At 31.5% G+C, this 25303-nt stretch overlaps 2 protein-coding genes across 2 annotated transcripts; one reads left to right on the top strand and one right to left on the bottom strand.

Moving 5' to 3' along the window:
• Window positions 1-3641: 3641 nt before the first annotated feature.
• On the bottom strand, window positions 3642-10756 carry Alg10 (alpha-1,2-glucosyltransferase Alg10). Its single transcript, XM_076513877.1, has 4 exons — window positions 10502-10756; window positions 8388-8570; window positions 7170-7382; window positions 3642-6507 (listed from the first exon to the last, which is right to left on the bottom strand). Exons 1-4 carry the CDS (start codon window positions 10676-10678, stop codon window positions 5683-5685), a joined length of 1398 nt encoding a protein of 465 aa, XP_076369992.1. The 5' UTR covers window positions 10679-10756; the 3' UTR covers window positions 3642-5682.
• A 2580-nt stretch (window positions 10757-13336) lies between these two features.
• Window positions 13337-23660, top strand: LOC143256530 (EKC/KEOPS complex subunit Tprkb-like). Its single transcript, XM_076513876.1, has 4 exons — window positions 13337-13526; window positions 21931-22053; window positions 22464-22628; window positions 22959-23660. Exons 1-4 carry the CDS (start codon window positions 13386-13388, stop codon window positions 23055-23057), a joined length of 528 nt encoding a protein of 175 aa, XP_076369991.1. The 5' UTR covers window positions 13337-13385; the 3' UTR covers window positions 23058-23660.
• The last annotated feature ends 1643 nt before the right edge of the window (window positions 23661-25303 follow it).

Here is a 25303-nt window from a genome sequence, read left to right as displayed (position 1 = left end):
GGTTCCCTAGACCTACCATTCTCACCATTAAGTATCAGAAAAAATGATGCATCAGCACTGTTAATTACATTAACAATCTTAAAACACTTCAGTTTGGTTCCCTCTAACTGAATTGTTGGAAAAGTCAACTAAATGATACCTGGGTTGTTATACAAGATTTTTTTTTCCCCAAAAGAAAATTCAATGTCCTTAAGGTAAGGAGCCCAAAACTGAACACTCTACTTCAAATGTGGTCTAACCAGTGACCTATACAATGAAATCAAAACCTCTTTGTTTACTTGTATACATCTATACAAGTCTTAAATCTTATCTGCCTTACCACTAGCATAACCACACTGCATTGAGGGCTTGAGAGACTGATTGACCATTCCATCCAAATTGTAATAACCCTACATTATCTTGTATTTATTATTTAAAACCCATTTACCACGTATTTGTCCAACTCGCTAAATGATCTAAATCATTTTGTAAAACAGCAGCAGAATTCTCACAGCCAAGACCACCCAAGACCTTAATATCACTGACATATTTAAGAAATCTATTGCTCATTCCTTCATGTCTATCATTGATATAAATTACAAAAAAGCAAAAGTTGTAAGACTGAGCCCTGAGGTTCCCCATTTCTGATGTTAATCCTGTTTGAGTAAACTCCATTTGTGACAACCTTCCTTTTTTCCATCCAATAAAGTAACTAACTTCTAGATTTTGTTTTACAAGTCTGTTATCTGCCTTCTCATCAAGTACTTTCTGAAAATCAACCAATTCTATATTTTTAATAAAAGAAAACGTTTTAATGTTCTAGATGTTTTCTTTTCTTAGCATAAAAATCACCTTTCCCTCAGACTGACTTGGTTGAGGCTTTTGAAATTGTAGATCAATATTTAATTTAACAAAAATGTGTACATTAGACTTGTATTGTTCACAAAAAAACTTGCCAACTTCTTTGAAGACATACTTCATAAATTACAAAATATAGTGAAAGTTATGCACAAATGCAGGGTCAGTTAATTTAATCAAACCTGTTCAAAGATGGTTAATCTAGGATTTTTTAATTTTATATTTTTACCTGCAATGTTTTAAGACAGTTTCTTAAGCAAGATATCCAACCAGTTAATTTCAGCTTAGTCCCATGTGAATCAGTATTTATGGCAAAGCTACAAAGTCTACCTGTTGCTGACTTGAGTTTTGAACTGCAAACCAAAGGGAAAGTAGCCAGTTAGAGGCAGTCTGCTACCCACTATACATACTAAGAGACAGTATACTCTTTTTGTGGAATCTTGTAGATTTGAATCCAGTGTAACACCATCATATCACCTTTGAAATTCTGAGATTACCAACCAATATCCACTTCCAAAAGTATTCTGTAACTGATTATGAAATATGTTCTAACAGTATCTTTGTTCATGGAAGTATAAGTTAACAACTGTACTTCAATAATGAATTTAGTTCACAACAAATATTTTAATGAAATAAAATATTGCATCTATATTTTGTTTACAGTCTTATGTTTTGCTTTGAAAGTTTGAGCATGACAAAAATAACTTATTGTACTTATAAGTTATTCTGTTTTACCGATATTTGTTGCAGCCTAGAACATTCATCTCGGAGCTTATTTTGCAATTAAAACTGTTAAAACATGAAACCTAGCTCAGAGATGAATATTTTAGGCTGCTTAAACACAAGTACTATTTCAATTCCATTTTGATAGTTAACATTGTGATGACTATGCTACTTTGTCTCATTACAGACTTAAAATTGTGACAATTATATGTATACTTAAATTGCACTATTTTTGAAAGAAAAAAAAGTTCAATTGAAACTTAATACTCTTAACTGTTAGAAGTTAACCACTTTTGAAAAACAATGAAGGAAACAAAAACCTCATGAATACCATAAATTTAAGTGCTGAAGGGGGTTTCATTATAAAAATAAATTGATTTAATGTAAAGTGGCCTGGCATGACCAAGCGTGCGACTCATCACCTGAGGGTCGTGGGTTTGCATCCCTGTTCTTTCAGCCATGGGTGTGTTATAATGTGATGGTCAATCCCACTATTTGTTGGTAAATGAGTAGCCCAAGTGTTGGTGGTGGGTGGTGATGACTAGCTGCCTTCCCTCTAGTCTTACACTGCTAAATTAGGGACGGCTAACACAGATATCCCTCGAGTAGCTTTGTGCAAAATTTACAAAAACCAAAACAATTTAATGTAAAACTTCAGATAAATTGTAAGGGAGTGACTACACTGCCACCTTATATAAAACAACTTCATTGTAAAAGATTTAACTAATGGAGTAAGAATAGTTTTATAATAAACACCAATTAGAACTTAGAGGAACAAATGAGAATGGCTCAATGACTTTTAGTATGGAAAGTGCAAGCAACAATTTTTTTTTCTTTTGTAACAAATATACCAAATGTTTTATCTCTACCCATGTGAAAAACAGAGGCTAGATTTTTTGTGTTATTGGTAAAATATACCTTTTGAAAAAAAATATGATCTTAATTTTAAATTACCAATTACTACACATTATATACTACATTTTTAATTTAGATATTACTCACAAGATGCTTGTTCTTAAGAATGAGAAAATGACTATTATCTAGACACAGGTACTTTAGTTATAAACACAAGTAAGCAGTTAGGTCAGTGAAGTATTAAGTGTGTTGTTGAGTGAGTTAATGGTATTTAGTAGTTTAGACTACCATTATAATTCATCAATTTAGGAAGTTTTTGTTAAATGTTATTAGTGTATTTAGCCCTACAGTAATTTGAGTTTACATTGAACTTAAGTCCATAACTTTGGCAGGTGATTGTAGTGGATGTGAAAGAATAAATTATTGCATCTTGTGCTGTTTTTAGCAAAAGAATCCACTCAGTGATAGAACATGTTACAATGATGTATGGTCAGATAAAGTTGGAACATTATGAAAACCTTAAGCATGCCATAAACAAACATTTTTACAAATTTATGGGAGAAAATATTTCAAATTTAAAGCCGATAATTCATATAATAAACTACAGAAGTATGTAAGTATAATTAAGAGTTTTTTCCTGATAGATGCAGTATCTCTCTTAATCCAAAGTTTAGTTTTCTTTTGAAAATTTTTAAACATTACACCTTCTTGGTGTGAACATGAAACTTTGTATGTTAATTTTACTTTCATTACTGTTCCTTTAACTGAAGTTTGTGCAAAAGTACTTGAAGGTTATCTCCACTAACTGTTCCTAATTTTGAAATGATCTACTAGATGGAAGACATCTAGTCAACATTACCCATAGCCAACTTTTTACTAACAAAATGGAGGACTATCCATAACATTATAACACCCCTGCACCTGAAAGGGCAAGCATATTGAGCAACAGCATTCAAACTCAAGACCTACAGATTGTGAATCAAGTATCCCTAACCACCAGGCTTAGTTGAAGTAAATAACATTAAGAAGTGTCTGAGAACAAAACTTTGTTTCATTTCACTTTACACCATGTTTTAATGTAATATACATTTTGTAAACATTTCTAATTTTCATTTGCACTTCTTAAAAAAACTCTGTATGCACATTTATATGCTGGCTTATCAGTGTGTTTATAGTTGATGCTTAAGTGAATGTTTTACTGATTTATTCATTTTATCAACATTGTATGTCCCTAAAGCATTTTATTCTCAATTAAAATTACAAAAGTGACAAAAGTTTTTAACATTGAGTCCTGCAGCACACAGGGCTCATATTTAAGTAACACTATTAAGTAGCACTGGAACAAAAAAACAAATTTCGAGAATAAACTTTAATATTAAGAGGTTTAAAACATTTCTCTTTTTTAAAGCTAATAAAGAAAGCAAACATTAATTTGAAAACTGAAACTATATGCTGATAAGTAGCAACTACTCTTCAGCCACTCAGATGAAATGTATGTTTAAACCATTTTCTTTTTGTGTTACTCTTCAATGTCTTTCATTCAAAAATGTCAAGTGAGACAATTCTGTATAAAAAACAAAATGGCTGTGTGTGTATAAAGTTCCTGAATTTGTATTTAGTGGAAGCAGCCAAGAACATCTAGTTCTAGAGCAGTTTTCTTTCAAGATATAAGCAAAACTTCTTAACGTAGCCAGTTTCTTCTTTTGAATTTGACCCCCTGACTTCCAAAGTTAAATTGGCTTTTCCAGTATAATATGTACATTTTTTTAGACTTCATAAAATAAAACCTTAATTTCTAAGAAAGGGCAATATTATGTAATTTTATTATAAAAATTGATTCTTTTTTTCTTCTGATCACTGTATATACCCAAGACTATGACACCACAAAACTCCTATAGCACATCAAATACAAACTACTTGTTTGACTGGTAGTTGAAACGCATTACTTATGCTAATGTTATATAATTAACAGCTTCTAATATACTGTAATTTAGGAGCAGAATGTATCTTTTCGGAACATCAATAAGCAAAACACGACAAACCAACTCCCAGTCTCCATCAGTAATAATTTTAAAAAACAAATTAGCATAGAAATGAAGCTGAACAGTGACCTCTTCACAAGCACACTGTGAAAGACAAACTTCTCTTACACCAAACATTGGAAAATTAACTGTGATACACTACACTATGTTATCTATACAATAACTGTAGTAAATATGGAAGTATGAAAAACAGTTGTTTAAGTTAATGACATTTTATGAAGGTGTATTTACAAAGTGCACAACACCTTGAGAAAATCTTGGAGGAACCATTACTTGGAATAGAATCTCCCTTCTTAATTATGAGAAACAGAAAACTAAAATATTCAACATTCTACTGTACACATTCTCAGTGAGTAAATATTAAACATTACACAGAAAAACAAATATTCAATTTTTCTATGTTTCCTATAAAGTTAACTGGGTTTACTTGACAAGAATAAGTTACCAGTTCTTTATCAACTTGAAAGACAGTAAGTTGGTCAAAACTTCTATCAAAATAGACACAACTGTCAAGTTTATACCCTAAAAATTCAATGAAATTACTTGTGAAAACCACTTTCACTGCATTTAAATTTTCTAAAAAATTACATAAAGTGCAACAGTTATATAGAAAATTAGAACTGATATCAATATCTGAGATTGCAAAAGAAGCTCAATAATACAAAATATTGGATAAGAGTAAACATACATTAAAACTAATACCTACTTGCGTATTTATAGTATGTACAAGACGACATCTGAATTATACCTTAATTCTGATCAGTAAATATATGAAATTTTAAGGATGATAAACAGTTTTAATACTGAGAAAAATTACACTGATTTGTGAATGACATATCATTCTAAATATCATAGTGAACTTACAATAGATTACCAAATAAAATTATAAAAATATTTTTAACTTTTGAAACATTCTTTTCCTTAGAAATCAAATACTTAAGGTTGAACACTTTATTTCTTTCTGTAATTTTTCAGTTTTTTATTTTTTACAGTATTATTGCAAAACAGTAGTAGTATATGCCTTTCAAGACAGAAATATAAAGCTTCCTGGCAATATAGATAAGAACAATAAATTGCATGTAGATTTACACTGCATACAAGTCACAGCCAAGTATTTATTCTCTATATACACATATGTATATAACTAATGTTTTGCATTTACAGGTAGACTGGCAGGATTTTAAAAACTTCTAAACAATATTGTGTAAATTGAAGAATCTTTGTTTCACCACATTATTCGCTGTATTTCTGATTGTCCTTCCCAGTAGAAAGGCTTATTCAGGAACAAAACTAACGTGAAGGCATTAACAAAAACATAAATTAAAAATTCCAAAAATAACTGGATATAACTGTTTACTTGGATATTTAGTCTTAATAAAATATAAGGAATGATAAAATATCTGAACTCTAATAATTTCTGAGGTACAACTGACAAAAACAAACAGATAACACAGAGTACCTGCCAAACTGAATCTTTATGTTGTAATGTCTGCAGTATTGTCCAGCCACTGAAGATGTAGGCAGGAATAAAAGCACAACTCAACAGGCTATTTCGGCCAAGAAATCTCCGCCACACGTAGAAGGTCAAGTGTCGATTATCAGCTAGAAGATAGGGATGGATCTGAACCAAATATTCTAAAACCAGAACCATAACAGCTGCAACTGCAGCAGTGAGAACCCATTCTTTAATACATAAAGAAATAAATTTCTTGACTTTTCCTAGTGACAAAAGAAAAGGGCTACAGAATACGAGGACAAAGCCCAGGAAATAACATACTTGAGGGACATTGAAGGATAAGACATGGGCATCTCTGTCACCAAGTGCAATGCCTTTGTTACGATACAAAAAAACAATAAACCCTACCGCTGTGAGAAGGTATCCTCCGCAAGTATCTAGAATATCTATGAGCAAATTTACGAATTGTTTTTTGTGATGGACTGGTAGTGATGCAGCTGTTGAGATGAACTTCTTAAGAAACTGAAGACTGTTACATTTCTTCTCTAGTTTAATCCTCTTCATTGTTATGTACACAGAACTTTCTGCAGCCATCTGAAAACAAAGTGTGAAATTTCATCCATCATGAGATGTGTAACTGGTATTTTATTGTACTGTTCGAAGCAAATGCATGTTTTAAACAACACTGTGACATTCGCACGTTAATTAAAACTATATTGTGTGGTTATTTGTGTTACCTTTTTAGCAGTGTATGTACTTCTACAGATAAAATTAAACACTAGTTTCACTTGTGCTTAATGGTAAGTGAATTACTTGCAACGGGTGTAGCTTACATACAACATCAACCCTGAAAAAATATGAAACACTGAGTTATTATTACATTTATAACACAGTCTCAAATTAAAACACAGTTCCATCAAGTTGTTTCTCTATAGATAACTTATTCATTAACTGATCAACTACTTTTCCCCAACTTTCTACCACGTCACAAAGTGAAGGGAAGAGATGCAACTTCGTGTATAAATACACGCGTAACAAATTTATAAAAAATCCCAGTCTTCCAGATATCAGTAAATTAGAAGGGAAGAAGGGAATGCACCTACAGCTGAAGACAAAACCAACTGTTAAAAGTGAAATACAGCAATTAGATTCTTTCTTCTTCTAATAATGCACTAGACACATCAAGACTTATTTTTAAAATGGCAAAATAGTTATTCAAATGAAACAGAATACATAATGAACGGATCAACACTTACAAAAAACACCCAGATTATGCTTGTTTGTCGAAAGAATACTGCCATCACACCAAACAAAGCTGCCAATAAGTCTTGTCCTTGAAGGTGAAATGTGTACATCAGAAGGAAAAAGAAAAGGTTTCCAACATCAGTGTAGTACAAAAATACGAAGAAGTAAGTTAATGGAAAAATCGAAAGGTTTAAGCAAGACAGCAATAACTTGCTTTCAGAAATCTGTAAACAAACAAAAATGCCAATAAGAATTCACCTAAATGATATAAAAACTTATAACTGATACATTCTTGAATGACTGTGACAAGACTTTTAAGATAATATATATATATCTTAAACTCAATACACAATAAAGAAACATGAACACCTACGACTATATAATTTTGAAAAGTACTGTGAAGTGAGAAAAAACAACAAAAACACCACATTATAAAAAGACACTATATGAATAGTGGTAGGTTTTTATATTCTATATCAGGTTTACAAATCAAGTTAATTGCCAAATTACTAACTGTTTTTATGACACTCATAATCATTGGTCTTCATATAATGTAATTATTACAACTCAACAGGACCATAGTGTATCTATTAAAACATCTTAATTTTAAAAGAACCAGCAACATACCTTTATTAAGCCTTATGTAATTTATAGTCATGTGACTGTTTTGCTTCACATTGCTTCATTCCTGTGACTAGCTAAACTACTTGTATGTAATGACGACAAAACCTTCTGCAAATATTGTATATTTGTTACCATGTTAAATCCATAATATAACATCTTTTTTTGCCACCCATTCAACCTGTCTTGAAGCTGTGTAAGCTTACCTTAAGTTCTATGATTTCAAGTGAGCTTCCTTTCAGATCTTGAAGAATTTAAAAATATATATTTAATAAAATCTGAAAGGCAAAATAAACTAATAATACGTGACACAAAATTTATATTACAGGCAAATTAAAAAAGTATTTCATTAAGTACTGATACACAGCAGTACATATTATTAAAATCCTTGTATGGTATTTACTAAAGCACTCGAGAAATTCAGTGTTTTTGAAATAGGTGTTTAAATTATTAAAGATTTTAGTGACTTAATTGGGATACATGACTTCCTGTCATTGCTTAAATTTCATGTCCATTTATAGAAGAGTTGAGAAAATAAAATTAATATTTATGGTTTTATGCAAACATTTCTTGTACGTAACTTCAGTTGTATCTAATATTTTTTTTACCTGAGGATGCAGATTTAAAAGCAGACAGTATAATAAGTAGAAATTTCCAAATACAAAGAACACATTAGTCAATCTTAAAAAGTAGACTTCACACACTTCCCATCCAAACCATTGGGTCAGTGGTACTAGGACTCCCACAGTAGATAAATACAAACCAGGAGGTGTAGTAATCTTGGGGTCCCACTGTATTAAAGAAAAATTATAAAATAAATACATTCATAATGTAAGCACATGTCAGAAAAATTAAGTACATTATTTATCAAAAACTATGCATTAATGTAAGTGTAGGTAACTGAAGTAAAACTTTAACATTTTTTATAACCCTATAAGTATAAAGTTGTTTTCATAACCTCTAAGACCTCCCAAATTAATACCATGTTTTTTTTCATTCAGTTTCTCTCTCTTCACCCTAATTATCTAGTTACAGTGAAACAAAAAGATGAAAAATATTAAATAAAATGAATTATTCCATTTCTTCTTCTGTACTTAATACAGTATTGGTCAGAAAGTAACAAATTACTTATCAGTTGAGATTGTCAATATCTTTGTAGTTTTATAGTATTGTCATTGTACTTCACTTTGTATCCATTAAAGCCATAATCCTTGTGTCAAAATTGGAATCCAACTGCCTTTCCTATAGAAATAGTGTAAACAGCACGTGGCCTGTATGTTTCCCACTGTGCTCAAGCTAGTGAGAAATTAGATGTTTTATTTTATTGAAAATATGTTAAGCTAAGTCGAGGCACGTAAGTTTTAAATTTTAGTTATGTTTCTTTTACTAGCATAAAGATCTTTGCTGTGCTTCCTTAAGCATCATTCACTCAAGTTTTGGGTGCATGAAAAAAAAATTATATAATTTTAAAATACACATTTTTGGCAATAAAAAAAAATCACTAACAGAATTCCCAAACCTATTGTATTTCATGTAGTTTCCTATGTAAATTTTAAAAGTTTGTTTGTTTGTTTTTGAATATTGCACAAAGCTACATGAGAGGTATCTCCACTAGCCATCCCTAATTTGCAGTGTTACTCTAGAGGGAAGGCAGCTAGTTATCAGCACCCACCGCCAACTCTTGGGCTACTCTTTTACCAATGAATAGTGGGATTGATCGACCCATTATAATGCCCCCGTAGCTAAAAGGGCAATCATGTTTGGTGCAATGGGGATTCAAACCTGCAACCTTCAGACTACGAGTCGAACGCCTTAACCCACCTGGCCATAATTTTAAAAGTGATTTTGCTTAGAGCCCCAAATCTAATCAACACAAATCAATAAATTTTGATCTTTGATTATGAATGTGTGTGTTAACCATGGAAAGTTGTTTAGCAAAAAATTCTGAAAGTCATATAAAGAAGAACTTCTCTGGTGGGTTTGATGGATATGCATTTTAAATCCTTTATTTTTTTTACTTGGAGTGGGTTTCCCATTATCATGAATTGCACATTCAGATCCTTCCATTTTATATATGCTATAGTTGAAACTGAACATTTTCTAGCTACTTGCCTGTTTTGCTTACTATGTTATTGTACAATGATATTTGCATTTTTCTGAAGTCAATTTTTGTTTCTTACAAAGTCAGAAACAGAATGACCTCAGAGATAAATAGATCTTTTAAGTTATTATTTTTGAAAACAAAGCTAGAGGTGATCTACTGTAGCATTCAATATTATTAATAGCACTGATAAGACTAGAATAAAATCTCCCCCTCTCTGTGTTGTGTAGTTCAACAGCATCCCAGCATTATTTCAAACATGGGATCATAAAGATCCCAAAGGGAGCCAAGAACAAAAAATCATATGCTAGTTTGAGTACAATGAACCTTAAAACCTATTTCTAGACTTCCACCATTCCTCGGTGACCTTCTAGCAGGATTTAAAATTCTCTTAGAAGGGGAATATGCCATATACTGATACCGATAAGGCACCCAAAATCCATTTGCAAAATTTGGCAAAAGCCTTCTGAGAATCAAAGCATACAAAATTTACACATTTTTCATCATCCAGAAAACAAATTACACTTTTGACCTTGGTTTAATCTGTACAAAATGAAAAGTTAACTTGGTAAGTATTACTAATATTGTTTTAAAAATTAAGGACCTAGAAGTTAGACCTACTTTCGTGAAGTTTCCTTTGCAATAACTTTGTGTTTGTGGAATATGGAATATTTCATCCATGTATGGAGTTGGTTGGGTACGATATATTATGTTGAACAAAATGATTGTAAACACCGCAAAAATTACAAATATGAAAGTAAACATAAAAACTTGTTCTTTCTCTCTCCACCTCATCATGTTTAACTCAAGAGTTTATAGATCTTTACTCAACACTAACGTTAACACTCATTGTATGGTTAGTACATTATATTAACAATAGGTGGATAAACACTTGCGAATCAAATTAATAAGTGTTTTCCAGTGAACAATATAAAAATCCAAAACTTGCAACTTAAATTTTAATTATATAAATATAATACACTGCTGATCAAAATCTTAAGGCCAATGAACATAAAGAAAAAATATGCATTTTGCGTTGTTGGGTTCAACCATCTATTTGGGTAGAGCTTCGAAAGATGAAAATAAGAAAAGGGGAAATAAAACAAAACTGTTTTAGCATTTAATAGGGAAAATGTAAACACTATGAAATTAGCCTAAATACTAGCTGGTCAAAAGTTTAAGACCATTGGCCTTAAGATTTTGGCCAGCAGTGTATATGTGTGTGTAAATTTATATATATATAAATAAAGGTTGGAAAATAATAACGACGTTAGATTTTTCATGCTTTAATAACCGTGTTAAATATAAAAAGGTCTATAAATTTGCAAATTCATTAAATAAATAATGGCATAAACAATAAATATAAAATAAAATAAAATAATACAGGCTTTGGTGTTTAAGACACAAATTGGTTGGTGAGAAATCATTATACTTATTAAAATGAAGAAACGCAATAGGTTATGTGTTAATTGTTTCCAAAGCATGTATGGAAACACGTGGTAGTCTGAGTTTGAAAAAATCGCGGAAAATAGAAGATGACTTATATTAAAAGTCTGTTCAATCGGATTAATGTACGGACTTTGGAACTTCTTTTTGCCTAAAGGAGAAGGGATCTGTGGAAGACCATGGTCACGGAAGTCCTGTTTGAAAATGGGAGAGATTATAGGTTTATATGTTTTACTAGCAAGCGCTAGCCATAGCCAAACATCTACAAGTGTGACTCTACAGTTAGTTGATTAGCCCAGTATCGTGATAGAGGTCAGGATTAAATCTGATTCGACTAAAAAATAAAACTGAAATTGACCAAAGAAAATTGGCCTCCAAAGTTTGGTATTATTTGAGATAAACTGTTATGAATTTATTAAAGGGAAGGCAAATTATTTCATTCCCGAATGCCTCAGCTTACAACGATAAAAATCATGCTTCAATATCAGCAAGGAATAAAGCACAGATAACTCATTTCTTAGCTTTGTGTTTAACAACAAATTGAAGATCCCCTAAAGATTCTTTCAGTGTTGGATTATCTTATCAGTAGCCCCTTTCAATTTCTACACATTCAGAATAAACACATATTATACACTCCAAGACAAATAAAATAACAGCCAAAAATCATACTAAACAAATTATATATATTGCACCCTACCCGTAATATACTTTTTGGAGATTAAACACTCATTGACCAGTTAAAGATGAAGGCACTCTGTTTCTCACCCAACAAATTAATTTATTGAAAGTTAAGCTATTTCTGGGGGAAGAAATTTTCTGTATTTGTTTGTAATTAAGTATAAAGTTAGAAGATGGACTATTTATGTTTAGCCCACCACAGGTATCATAACCCGGTTCCTAGCGTTGTAAGTCAGTATACATATCGTTGTGTCAATGTGGGATTTTGAAACACAAATATTTATCGCAAAGTAACCTTCTCGTCTACTTTCATATTTTTAGTACTGTTTAAATTGAAGTAAAATAGTTTCTTAAATTTCATGAAAAATAACGACAATTTCATTAATTGTCCACCAGGCCCGGCATGGCCAGGTGGTTAAGGCTCTCGACTCATTATCCTGAGGGTCGTGGGTTCGAATCCCCGCCATACCAAACATGATCGCCCTTTCTGTCGTGGGAGCGTTATAATGTTTCGGTCAATCCAACTATTCTTTAGTAAAAGAGTAGCTTAGGAATTAGCGCTATGTGGTGATAACTAGTTGCTTCCCTCTAGTTTTACACAGCTAAATTAGGAACAGCTAGCGCAGAAGATAGAAGGCAGAAAGTTAAGAGCGTCCACCGCCAATTTTTGAGCTATTCTAATCGAATAACGGAAGTCAACAGTCTTTTTTTTTTAAATACACACACACATAGTGAAGATTGCGTTTTTGTAATAATGGGATAAGAGCCATACTAACCATTCACGTCCGGTTCAAATGAATTCGCATTATTTGTTTATTTTTCGTATGGTTATGTTTAATGCGGATGAGTATAAATTCTCCACTGGATTCTGACAAGCCAGTCCTTTAGTCTGGTAAATTTACACTTTTTACAAATTATATTGAGAAAATTCGTAAATCATGCTCACTGTGGTGAGTAAAGACAGCTGAAAACACTGTACAAATGACATATAGCCCATCATAATAAGAACGTTAATATTGTTTTCGATTTGTGTAGGGTTATATCGATGAAAGGTGGGATATACCACAACATTGTAATTCAGTGACAAATGATAAATCGAATGATTTTGTTTCATATTTATTTTCAAAAATCACAGTTTTTTTTTTTTTGTATTAAATGCTTTAATCACGTAACTTTGATATATCTTTAAGTTTTTATCATTGTTAATTAAGAAGCAAATGAATTAATTTGAGATTTAACTAAAATAATTCATAATATTAGCTGGTAATATTTATAATAAATTGGATATATTATTAACTACTACGACCTTCTATTATTCATAATAAAAAAAACATTGAATATATAGCATCAGTTCACTTACTAATTCAGTGAAACGCTAGAGATGGCCGTGACGTTTGAGCTGGATAAAAACCTTAAAGCAAAAGTGACCTTAATGTTATATTCAGATGTCACAAACAGCCAAGAATTACGACAGAAATTAGTTGAAGGGTCTTTACAATGCAGCATCATCAAACCAACTTTAGTATGTCTTAAATTATTTACTTACTATCAATCTTTGTTTAATCTTGCACTATTCACACAACGGTAACGTAGATAGTTTGTGCGGTGCAAACTTATGAGCATGGTGTGAATTCTTAGGCATGTAAATAGTTGATGTTAGGATTATAAATAAAAACAACTATTCTAAATTTATGCTCATTACGAAATAATATTCAACATTTCTGATTCTTTCTAGTTTAAAATAAATCTTATTGTTAACTTTTTATTGTATATTTTACTTTTATGGAAATAGTTTGTAAATATTTTGTTAAGAAATTTTGTATTTGATGTTACTGAAATGGAGTTGACTAGTTCCAGGTTTAGTGATGTTTGATAATCGATGTTGAGAGTGAAATGTTATTTTAAATTGGATTTTTAGAACAGATTGCGATACAAAAGACTGTTAGTAGATAGAATACTCAATTGCTTGGTAAACTTTAGAATAAAGTTATATTGCACTGGAAATGATAAAAATGATGGATTTTGTTTCCCCACGAAAACAAATGATGCACTGGTCATAATATGAAACAATTTTTGTGTTTCGTCTTACGTGACTATTTTTGACAGAAAATTAATACAGTTGTAAGAGATACTAGACGTGATCTTTATTTAAGCTTATATTATGCTGAGGTAATTTATTTTAGTTAAGCATTATTAATGTGAAGTACAAATCTATTAAACATAAGCAACAAAATATGAAAATTCTAAGCCATTCTATCTACTACACCAAACTATAAAAACCAAATACTTGAAGCCTGCTATTGTGATTCAGATACTTATCAGGCTTTCCCTTAAGGTTAAACTCACTTAAATTTACTGCATTTGCAGTCAGCCATTCCAAACGGTAGCCACATTCTTAGCAAAATAAAAGTGTCTTAGCTGAAGATGACTTCTATCACCCCAGTGTTTATACTCTTATTATCTTTATGGCTGTTAAGTTTAGCAAAAGTTGATGCATCAGTTCCCTTAACAACTGTAAACACCTCAGTCAGATCTCTTTTAACTCTTCATTCAAAAGGAAAAAAAAACAAAGAAAGGGAGATCTTTACTTGTCTTCATATGAGAATCATTCCATCCCAGGTATTATCCTAAAAGCTCTCTTCTGAATCCTTTTCAACAATTCAATGTCCTTCCTGAGGTAAGGAACCAAAGACTGAACACACTACTCCAAATATATCCCAACTACTGCCCTATATAATGAAGTTATAACCACTTTAGACTTATGGTCATTATTTCAGAAATACAATCAATGATCCTCTTTGACCTGCCACTAGCAATAGCACATTGGTTGGATGGCTTAAGAAACTGATTACATAGGACACTTAAGATATTCTTCCTTTCATAACACCATTAAGGTTATTCATATCAAAATTATATTTAGAATACAAATTATGATATTCTGCATGCATTATTTAGTATTTATTACAATTAAAGTCTATTGTAATTTATTTGTTTGGCTTGACATTCTCCTCACAGTTGGCAAAACCCCAAACTTCAGTGTTATCAGCAAGTTTAAGTAATTTATTTACCATTCCTTCATCTTTGTCACATGGGTAAATACAAAAAATATTGGAGGTCTTAATACTAAGCCCTGAGATACTCAACTTGTGGTATTAATCCAATGTGACTGTACTTTATATTGCCAACCAAGGGGCATAAATTTACATTTTTGAAGGCATTAATTAGATTTCAGTTGAGAAAGAATGTAGAGTTTATATCTACAAGGTGCCATCAATGATTTAGTATTGCCATGTTTCCATGAGGCCACGTTTCTATTTAATGAGACAACCTGCCCCTCACACCTGCAGAGATAATCTTTTTAACAAGTCTATTATGTGATTTTTCAATATTCTGGTACACCAAATCTGCATCTGTAACCTTATCTACGTCAGTGGATGTCAAAAGATAAGTAAGTTGAGATGTTTCTCCAGTTAAACCATGTCAACTATCCATCACAATATATACTCTTCAAAAAAAGAAATGCAAAAGGCAAAATATGAGACAAATTGTTAACAAGTTTATTCCGGGTAGTTCTGTATGACATGTGTGAAACTTTGCACATTCACTGCTGAACATCCAAAATCTGCAAACTTCACTAGTTGAAGTTTAACGTGTCACTCAACGTCAATAACGAGTATGCCCCCCCCCCCCATGAGCATCAATAACTGCTTGGCATCTCCTGCCCATGGAAGCGATGACATGACGAATCACATCCTGTGGAATGGCTGTCCACTCAGCCTGCAAAGCTGCTGCAAGCTGAGGTAGAGTCTGCGGTTGAGGTTGTCGCCGTCGCAGACGTCGGTCCAACTCGTCCCAAAGATGTTCAATGGGGTTTAAATCTGGTGATCTGGAGGGCCAGGGAAGAATGTTGATGTTGTGGTGTCTCAAGAAGACAGTGGTGAGTCGGGCTGTGTGAGGACGGGCGTTGTCATGTTGAAAAACGTTGTTGACGTTCACCATGATGGGTTGCACATGGGGCCTAAGAATCTCGTAGACGGTTGCGTACGGTCTGATCGGGAAATCCTATGCAGCCCTGGTATGGTTGAGGCAGTAGACGTCGCAGTGGTGGACGTATCCCGAAGGTGACGTAACCGGATGTTGCGATCTTATGTGGGCATGGTCACACGAGGTCTGCCAGATCGTGGAGGGTCACGAGTTGATCCATGTTGTTGGTGACGATTCCATAGCCTTGTGATGGTGCTTGGGTGGACATTCACAGCTCTGGCAACATCTGATCGAGATTCGCCTGCTTCCAAGCGACCAATGGCGTGGTTGCGTTGTGCTTCAGTGAGTCTTGGCATAACTGTATTTCGTGTCGATGGCTTAACACTGAGCTATGGAAACTGAGAACCCGTCACTTTTATAGGGATTTTGCACATGTTGCACTTGCAGAACATGCAGATCTCTCAAACAAATTTATTGGACACGCATGCTTTTTGGCGAAAAATCCGATGTTTTCCTCTGTTTTCAAAGTGCACAACTTTTATTGTCATTTTGGTCTGACAATCAGTGCCTTAACACGTGTAACATCACATACTCTGAGCTTGTAACGTTATTACATATACTTCTCTTTAAAATAACAAAAATATCCCTTTTGCGTTTCTTGTTTTGAAGAGTATATAAGTAAGTTGAGATGTTTCTCCAGTAAAACCATGTCAACTATCCATCATAATTTTAAGTGTTGCTTAATTACTTTCCAAAGCATCTTTTTAACAAAATGTCAAAAACTTTTCCCACCATTATTGCAAGACTAATAATCCTATGATTACTGGATAAATTTTTATCACTTTCCTTGAAAAGACGTTTAAGATTTATAAAAACATTAATAACAAGTGATTCACATACCAATCTTTAACCTCTTTGAAACCCAAGAGTTTTGAATTTTTCATTTTATTATTTAATAAGCTTAGAATTAATTTCATTTTCTTAAATCTTGTTTTCATCTACCACTGTTTTGGGTGAATAATACTGTTTAAATTGTCATTAATAAAAATTAAAAAGTTGAATTTAATAATCTAGCCATCTCGTACTTATCAGGTATGGGTTTTTTTATCATCCCTCAAACCCCTAACTCCCATCATAACATTTTACTTACCCTTAGTTATTTAAATAAATTCTTATGATTGATGTTTTTAATTTTCAGCTAATCTTTTTACATACCAGTCTTTTTTATTTCATAATTTTATGTTTTATGATTTCCTTTAATATTTTATAACTCCATAAATTTCCAATTGGAACATTCAGTTTTAGATTCTGAAACTTATAATGTTTTTCCTTAATTTTATCTTTATATCCTTCAAGAACCAGCCTGTTGTTTTGTAACACTTAAAGAGGAATGTTGTAGGTAGCAGCATCGATTGATGATGGCCACTGCTTAAGGGTTAAGCCATCTCTTTTTTTATTTTCTATAAGGAACATGCTTATCTTAATTAAAAGTTCATTTTCCAAGGTTTTTTTCCATATTAAATCAGTATGATCAATTCAGTTGTTCATTTCACAAAAGATAATTCTTTTCTCATCTCTTCAGAATTTGCTTTTTTTTAAATTTGTAATTGAAATTTCATTACTCTTTATTTCTATATTCTGTAGAATGTCAAATATAACTAAACAATGATTACTTGCTCCCAAATGTTTCCTTTTCTCCATCACCATATCAATCATATAAACCATCTGTTTAGAAGTTATTAGTTTATCTGAAATAACATTTTTTGTAGTAAGTTTCCTAACTAACTGAGGATTCTAAACAGTTTATAAAATCAGGTCTCCTTTGTGGATTGGCTCATAACATTTTCCAGTCTTTATGCCTGAAATTGAAATCTTCTAATTATTACCTGATTAACAGCTGAATTTGTTATTTCACTGTAGAGTTTCTCTTTAACTTTTTCAGTTGTGGTCTACAACATATTCTCACCAGAACCCTTTTCCTGTTATATCTGCTAATAGAAACCTCAAGCTATTTGCTTTGATATTCACAACTTGAAGAAGTTTTAAATACATATTAATATTAAAACCACTCATTCCCCAATTTTTTAAGTACATTTTCCTGATTAAATATCTTATAACCTTATGTTTCAAAAAACTGTTACCAAGAATGTTTATATTTAACTAAAATTTCATTACTAACATTACATCAGAATCCTCTGTTCTGACTAGTGCTCTGTCATGTTTTATTTTTTATACTTCAAATTTTACAATAATAGTTTAGTCTACTCTTACAACTACTTTATACATTGTATGTATACTGTACATTTCTCTAGGTTTTATTTTTCCTTCATTTAGTTTATTCTGGTTCTTACCACACCACTCTGTTGTATTGCAGTTCAAAACTACACTCATGGTTGAACTAATAGCCCTTGCAAATAAATCAGCCCCTACCCTATTTAATTGTCTGTCACCCATTACAAAAATGTTGATAACTGAAAAAAAAAATATTTGGTTCACCTTTTGCCATTTTACCAAATTATGTGGATCTCTTTGATGGGCTGAAGTTAGTTTAAAAGAAGTTTATTTTTTTTTTAGGGATGGGAGAAGTGGTTGATTATATAGTTTTTAGTAGTAACTCATATTAGCTACTTTATGTAGTGTATGAATCACCGGGCTTTTAGTCCTGATTTTTTCAGAATAATAAAATATAGGTACTTGCATTAAGAAACACCATTCCTAAGATTAAGCATATTTGATATGAACATGAGTTGTAGATGTATTATACATGACTGTGTGTATACAACTTGGCAGTTTTAGCATTAAAGGTAGATCAAGATATTGTGAAATGTATTTCATATTATAATAATAACGGGAGAGAGTTATAACCTTGAGTTACAGTGACTTACTGGGTGGAATATCTAGTGCAACTTGAATAGCCTGGGTTCAGTTCCCAGTCAGGGCAGATTTCTTAATGGTTTTGATTTATTACACTGGTGTTTAACTTATGGTTCTTTGTTTCTCAAGAGCCATCTGATCTGTATGGTTAGTTGTCTTATGTTGTCATTGGATTGTGTGTAAAATATATATATTTTAGCATTAATTATGGATTGTTTATTTCCTTAGTTAGATATTTAAAAATTTCACTTTATATTCCATTTGAACATCTCGCACATATCTAAATTCCTAATAATATTATGCACCAAAGTTTCTGAAACTGCAAGGTGGTGTGCCATGTATTGTCATGGACAAGTAAAGGAAATGATGGAATAACAAATTTCAAGTGTTAAGTTAGACCATACATCACAGTCTAATTGTTTTAGTAGAATAAAATACACAAAACATAATGAAAAGTTATCTGTAACAAACTTTTTTTCTCTGTGAAACTCAATTACCACTATTCACATTTATATTATTAGTCAACAAAGTTTAAAATAATGAAGCATATCTTGGCATCAGGTAAACCACGACATAAATTTATAGCTAGCCAAAAGAACTGGATTAAAGAACAAGTCTGCATGTAGGTTTCTGTAGCTTAAACAGGTCTAACAACAGAGTTCAAATTATACTTTAAGTTCAATTGCAAAAAAATTTCAAGTGCCTCTGAAAAGTACTTGCTAAAATGTTTAGCTTACATGTAGTTTGTTACGTGGCTCAATGGATAGCTAAGCCTTACTGTAAGTTGTATTATAATTAAAGTAGAAAGTTTGAATTGTTGTATAATTATTACAACAATAAAGAAAATTAAAATAACATCATGTTTTCAATGTTTTTATTAAGTTTAAAGAAAGAGAAATCAGTGAATGTGTTTCTCAGTAACAATAACTATGACAGAACAAACTGAAAACATTAAGACTATTTTAGTTCAGAATTCACAGAAAAATTTAATTATGTAATTATCAAATCACTGTAACAACTTAGTTCTCTTGACCAATTTTAACAGATGACGTGAATTACATTTGCCTTTTGCTGTCACAGTAACACTATGATTTCCATTAGTTATCTGTTTCATCTCTAGATTTGACATATTTAAATGTTTTTGTCTTTTTTAGTTTGTCATAGTATTTTTACAGATGAAAACAAACTTGTATCAGTCCATGTTTTTTGATGTTATGGTACACATACTGGGCACACAACAAAAGTGTTTGAGTAGTGTTCTGAGGATTGTAAGAAACTACATGTTTGATGACATATCATACTTGAACAGGAGTTGGGTTGGTTTGTAGTGAAGTGGTATTTTTGAAGATTAATATTGTGATTAAAATTTGTGCCACCCAAATGTTCATTCATGGAAAATTGTAAGTAGCAAAATTTGTGACACAGTATGGAAGATTTGCTTGCAAATTATTAACATGTTAGTGAATTCAATCTTGAGAACTTCTGATATTTGAGCTTGGGTTTTCAATCTCTGCTGTCCTTTGTTCAGACTTAAAATACTGTTTGTATTTGAGGTTGTTTCCAGCTTCTACTCTTTCATTCAACTGCACAATTCTTACAAAAGTCTTGAGAACTGCTGGTATTTGAGGTGTTTTTGTTCCAGTGTCTTTTTCATTCAAACATACAATTCTTACAAAGGTTGTACAAACATTTAAACAACTTTTAACATGTAAATCAATTTCCCCTCTCTCCCTAATTCTTCTGCTTCTGTAAACAGTGTCTAGCTTCATATAATTTCATCTACTTAAACCAAAGTATAATTCTAGAAGGCAGTTTCCCAATTTTTCAGAATGTGTTTATATCCTTATTGTAGTGACAGGATCAAAACTGTATGTACACACATCATTCCAACTGGGGTGTCAGAGTCTTGTAGAATACATCAACTGTATTACTTTACACTAAATATTAAACTCATTTCCCACACTCTGGATTGTGCATTTGGACTGTCAAAGTTGTTTTGTGTAAAAGAAACATTTTCAAAAGGATGATCTTTCTCAGAATTTTGCTATCACCACCAAATTTAGAAACATTTTCTATAGAACTGTTCAAGCCTATAATATAAACAATACTTCCTAAAACAGCCATCTAAGATTTTATTAGCTACAGTTTCCCAGTTGGAAGACAGACAGTTTATTTTCTCTGCCACTAATCCACTGAACTTGAGTGAGTTGAGGTATGGAGCTGTAAAACAGTTAATTATTTATTAATATATATTTTAAAATGTACATTGAATTTTGTGTGAAAACATTTTTTATTCATTTGGCAGTGAGAAATTACTCCATATCAAATAATTTTGGTCCATTATATGTTTCTGTAGTTTCATTTTCTAATTTTTATACAAATTATGTAAAAACAGTTATGTTAATTATTGTGAATGCTTTGTTGTTAGATGGGCATCTTGTTCTTTAGGTTTTGCTGTTTCTGCCATGTTGAGCATGAAGCAGTAACATGTTGTACACACTTTTATATTAAGGGTTGTATCTCATGTCATTTGAAGATAATATACAAATATGCTTTGGAGTCAATGCTTTTAAACTTAAATACTTTCTGTCATTTTAAACTTAGTATTTCTAGAACTAACCAGACATTAATAAGTTGTATAATAAGGCTTAACTTACTGTAAACTAGGATTTTTTTCTTTACTGTGAGTTTTATGATTCTTCAAATGTTCCTTTTTTACCTACCCTTTGCTCCACTTGAAATCCAGTAAATTAAAGCTTATGCTTTGTATAAGTTATTTAGTTCATCCTGCATAATTCTTTTAAGTTTCACACTGTATTCTTTTCAGATTCAGACATTTTGTGTAATTAACATTTCATTGTAGACATAATGTGACATCACCATTTGATGGTATCTCATTTTCTAACAAAGTTAAAATTATCTAATCAAATATTTAAACTATTCATGTAACTACCCCTAACCTTAAGTTAGTTATAATATATATTTATTTTTTTTTAGTTACATTATGTGTAATTTAAATTTTTAAATTTTATTCATTGTGTGTATATGTATATTTTCTTTAACTGTAGGTGTTGGATACATTTCAGCTGTTAGTTGCAGCTAATAAAGCAGTCCTAAGTCAACAACAAGGAACGTTAAAGACAAAAGGAATTTATTCTGAAATTTTATACAACCTATCACCATCAAAAAATGTTAGTAATACGATCATTAAATTATCTTACTGTATTTTGTGTAATATAAAAATATTTTGAATACTTGAAAAACCTTTGTAAACTCTGATAAAAATTTAATTTTTGTTTAGAGATTTTTTCACTATGTTGTAAGTATTTATTAGTCTTGAATTATTGGTAGTTAAGTTGACTGCATTTTGTTAATAACTCTCAATAGAAAAATCTCACTTAAACTTCTGTAATACAAATATTACTTTTCAGATGTAATATAAGTTTTTTAAAAGTTAAATTTTTATAAAATCGAAGTTTCAGAGTGCATAATGTGTTAGTTTGATATTTCTAAGTATGTATTATAACAATACAATTTTTATATGTAAATGTAACCAAGTTGTTATTGATTATGGAGTTACTTTTTATGTTCTGTTTTTCAGATCACAGAGTCACTGAAAACTTTTGGTATTGGTGAGAATGATACCTCTATTCTTGTACTCACCATCAATGATGAAGATGGAACAAAAGTCAACTCAGTAGTTAAAGGAAAACTAGTCCCACTTGATACTCTAAGCAAGCATTCTAATGAACAGGAAATAAAAAAGGTATTGCCTCTATAATTATTTGTATATAAATGTGTACATATGAAATTAGTTCAACACGGTGAATATGTTTGTTGAAATATCCAGACAATAGAAGAAATAACCAAGCTTTCATTACCATTAAAAAAATTGTATTCTTTAAAAGAATAATTTGGAAAGCTTATGTTATGTGAAGTGTAATAGAATGTGGTTTAATTTACTTATAAGTGTACATTAATATACCACACTAGCAAAATGCTCATTATTGAGTAAACATGACTTAAGATGTATTTTAAACGTTTATGGGAAGAACTGATTTGTAGTGTTTTACAGGTTTCATGTTCTTTTCTTTAGGTTTATAAAATCAAAGAGGCTGAAGAGAACTGTGGATGTGGATCGTTATTAGGATCTATCGTTAGTCGAATTGCTGTGAAAGAAATTGTTTCTATTTAAAAACTAAATTTTTGGATGACTAGTAGTGTACATAAGTTATAATACATCTGTATTGTATGATGACTAGTAGTGTACATGAGTTATAATACATCTGTATTGTATGATGACTAGTAGTGTACATAAGTTATAATACATCTGTATTGTATGATGACTAGTAGTGTACATAAGTTATAATACATCTGTATTGTATGATGACTAGTAGTGTACATGAGTTATAATACATCTGTATTGTATGATGACTAGTAGTGTACATAAGTTATAATACATCTGTATTGTATGATGACTAGTAGTGTACATGAGTTATAATACATCTGTATTGTATGATGACTAGTAGTGTACATAAGTTATAATACATCTGTATTGTATGATGACTAGTAGTGTGCATGAGTTATAATACATCTGTATTGTATGATGACTAGTAGTGTGCATGAGTTATAATACATCTGTATTGTATGATGACTAGTAGTGTACATGAGTTATAATACATCTGTGTTGTATGATGACTAGTAGTGTACATGAGTTATAATACATCTGTATTGTATGTAAAAAATCTTTTCTTTTTATTTGAAGCATTTCATGAATAAATAAATGTGAGAATTTTAATTTATTTGGTATTATTTTTTGTACTATTAATAATAAGTGTTAAAAGTCTTTGAACTCTGTGCTTTACATAGCCTGGTAGTCAGAACTTTACTCAATATCTGAGAATTCTAAGATCAAAACCCATTCTTGAAATGTTTGATCTTTTAACTATGGGGATGCTAAAATGTGATGACCAATCCAACTGTTCAGTGGTAAATAGTAGCCCGAGAATTGGCTGTAAATGGTGTTGAATAATGACCTTCCATGTAATAAAATTCTTTAAAATTAGAGAAGGCTACCACAGATAGCCTTTGAGTATGTTTGTACTAAAATCAATAGGCAATGTGTAACATTGTGCTTTTATGTCTTAAAGGTTATAGCATAAATGTCTGTCAACAAAAATTGGTTTTTTTTAAGTAAAACATTGCAGCAATCAATACAAGGTTATTATAAAACTCCAAAAACAACCTAAAATCTCTAATTTCTTCAAAACTTTATCGTTTTTACTTCATTGAACAGAAAACACTGAATGTTTTGTGTAGATATCAAATTTCCATAAATTTAACAGTTAAATTTTTAGTCAGTAATGTATTCATAAAAAAAATCTGTCATTGGACTTTTCCTCCGTGACAGTGGATCTGGTGGTTAGGGTGCTCGACTTGCAAACTGAGGGTTGTGAGTTAGAATCCTCATCACACCAAACATGCTCACCCTTTCAGCTGTGGGGGCATTATAATGTATCCTTCAATCTCACAATTTGTTGGTAAAATTGTAACCCAAGAGTTGGAGGTAGGTGGTGATGACTAGCTGCCTTCGCTTTAGTCTTACACTGCTAAATTAGGGATGGCTAGAGCAGATAGCCCTCGTGTGGCTCTGTGCAAAATTCAAAAACAAACAATGATGGCATGTGAACTAATTCTAAATTTTCAGAAGTTTGAAGGAAGTAATTTTGATAAATTTAAAAACTTGTTATAAGATACTGCTTATTGCAATTTTTAAGAAACCTTTGCATTTCTGCAGTGTTTTGTAGGTAGTAATTTTAGATGGAAGAATGTTAATGCAAAGTAATTACCAACATTTCAGCCAGGTTTCATACTGGTGTTGTGTTTTTAGTTTGGCTTAACATGCACAGGAGAACAAATTACTATTTGGATGTTTTCAAATAAGCAAGATTTCTCACATGTGGAATACATTTTTTTCTTAATGTTTTCTCTTATATTTATTTTTGTTGCCCTCCTTTCATTTGTTGCTATTCTACTTCTAGTGCTTTGTACACCTGTTTGTTTCACTGTTGGTTGAAATTGACTTGCACCATCTACCACTAGATGAATCTATGTTTGATTCTGTAAATGATCATCCTGAATTGTACACAGGATGACTTCCTACAGCAGTGTATTATCTACTGTAAAAGCAATACATGCTTGATGGTTAACGAGTTGTTAACTGATAATAGATTCGTGATAGTGAGAAAACCCACTTGTAGAAAAAATATATATGTAAAAACAGCTGGTATGGGTAGAGAAAATTTTTATGTAGAGGAGTGAACAACGTTTCGATCTTCTTCGGTTATCGTCAGGTTCACAAAGAAAGAGGTAACTGACCGATAGCTGACCACATGTTTGAAGGGGGTTGTGTAACTGAGTGTAGGAATGTAGAGGGCGTGC

The sequence above is a fragment of the Tachypleus tridentatus genome, chromosome 7 (genome assembly GCF_004210375.1).
Source record: "Tachypleus tridentatus isolate NWPU-2018 chromosome 7, ASM421037v1, whole genome shotgun sequence".
Taxonomy (NCBI): Eukaryota; Metazoa; Arthropoda; class Merostomata; order Xiphosura; family Limulidae; genus Tachypleus; species Tachypleus tridentatus.
Note: the sequence above shows the minus strand (reverse complement) of the source record. Positions and strands in the feature narration are given on the sequence as shown.

Coding starts and splice junctions, on each gene's coding strand:
- Alg10 (XM_076513877.1), bottom strand. CDS start 10,678: ATGATGAGGTGGAGAGAGAAAGAACAAGTTTTTATGTTTACTTTCATA. Junction 7,383..8,387: donor TTTTAAATCTGCATCCTCAG/GTAAAAAAAATA, acceptor GTTTGTTTACAG/ATTTCTGAAAGCAAGTTATT. Junction 6,508..7,169: donor GCATAATCTGGGTGTTTTTT/GTAAGTGTTGAT, acceptor CTTTGTTTTCAG/ATGGCTGCAGAAAGTTCTGT.
- LOC143256530 (XM_076513876.1), top strand. CDS start 13,386: ATGGCCGTGACGTTTGAGCTGGATAAAAACCTTAAAGCAAAAGTGACC. Junction 22,054..22,463: donor ACCTATCACCATCAAAAAAT/GTTAGTAATACG, acceptor TCTGTTTTTCAG/ATCACAGAGTCACTGAAAAC. Junction 22,629..22,958: donor ATGAACAGGAAATAAAAAAG/GTATTGCCTCTA, acceptor TCTTTTCTTTAG/GTTTATAAAATCAAAGAGGC.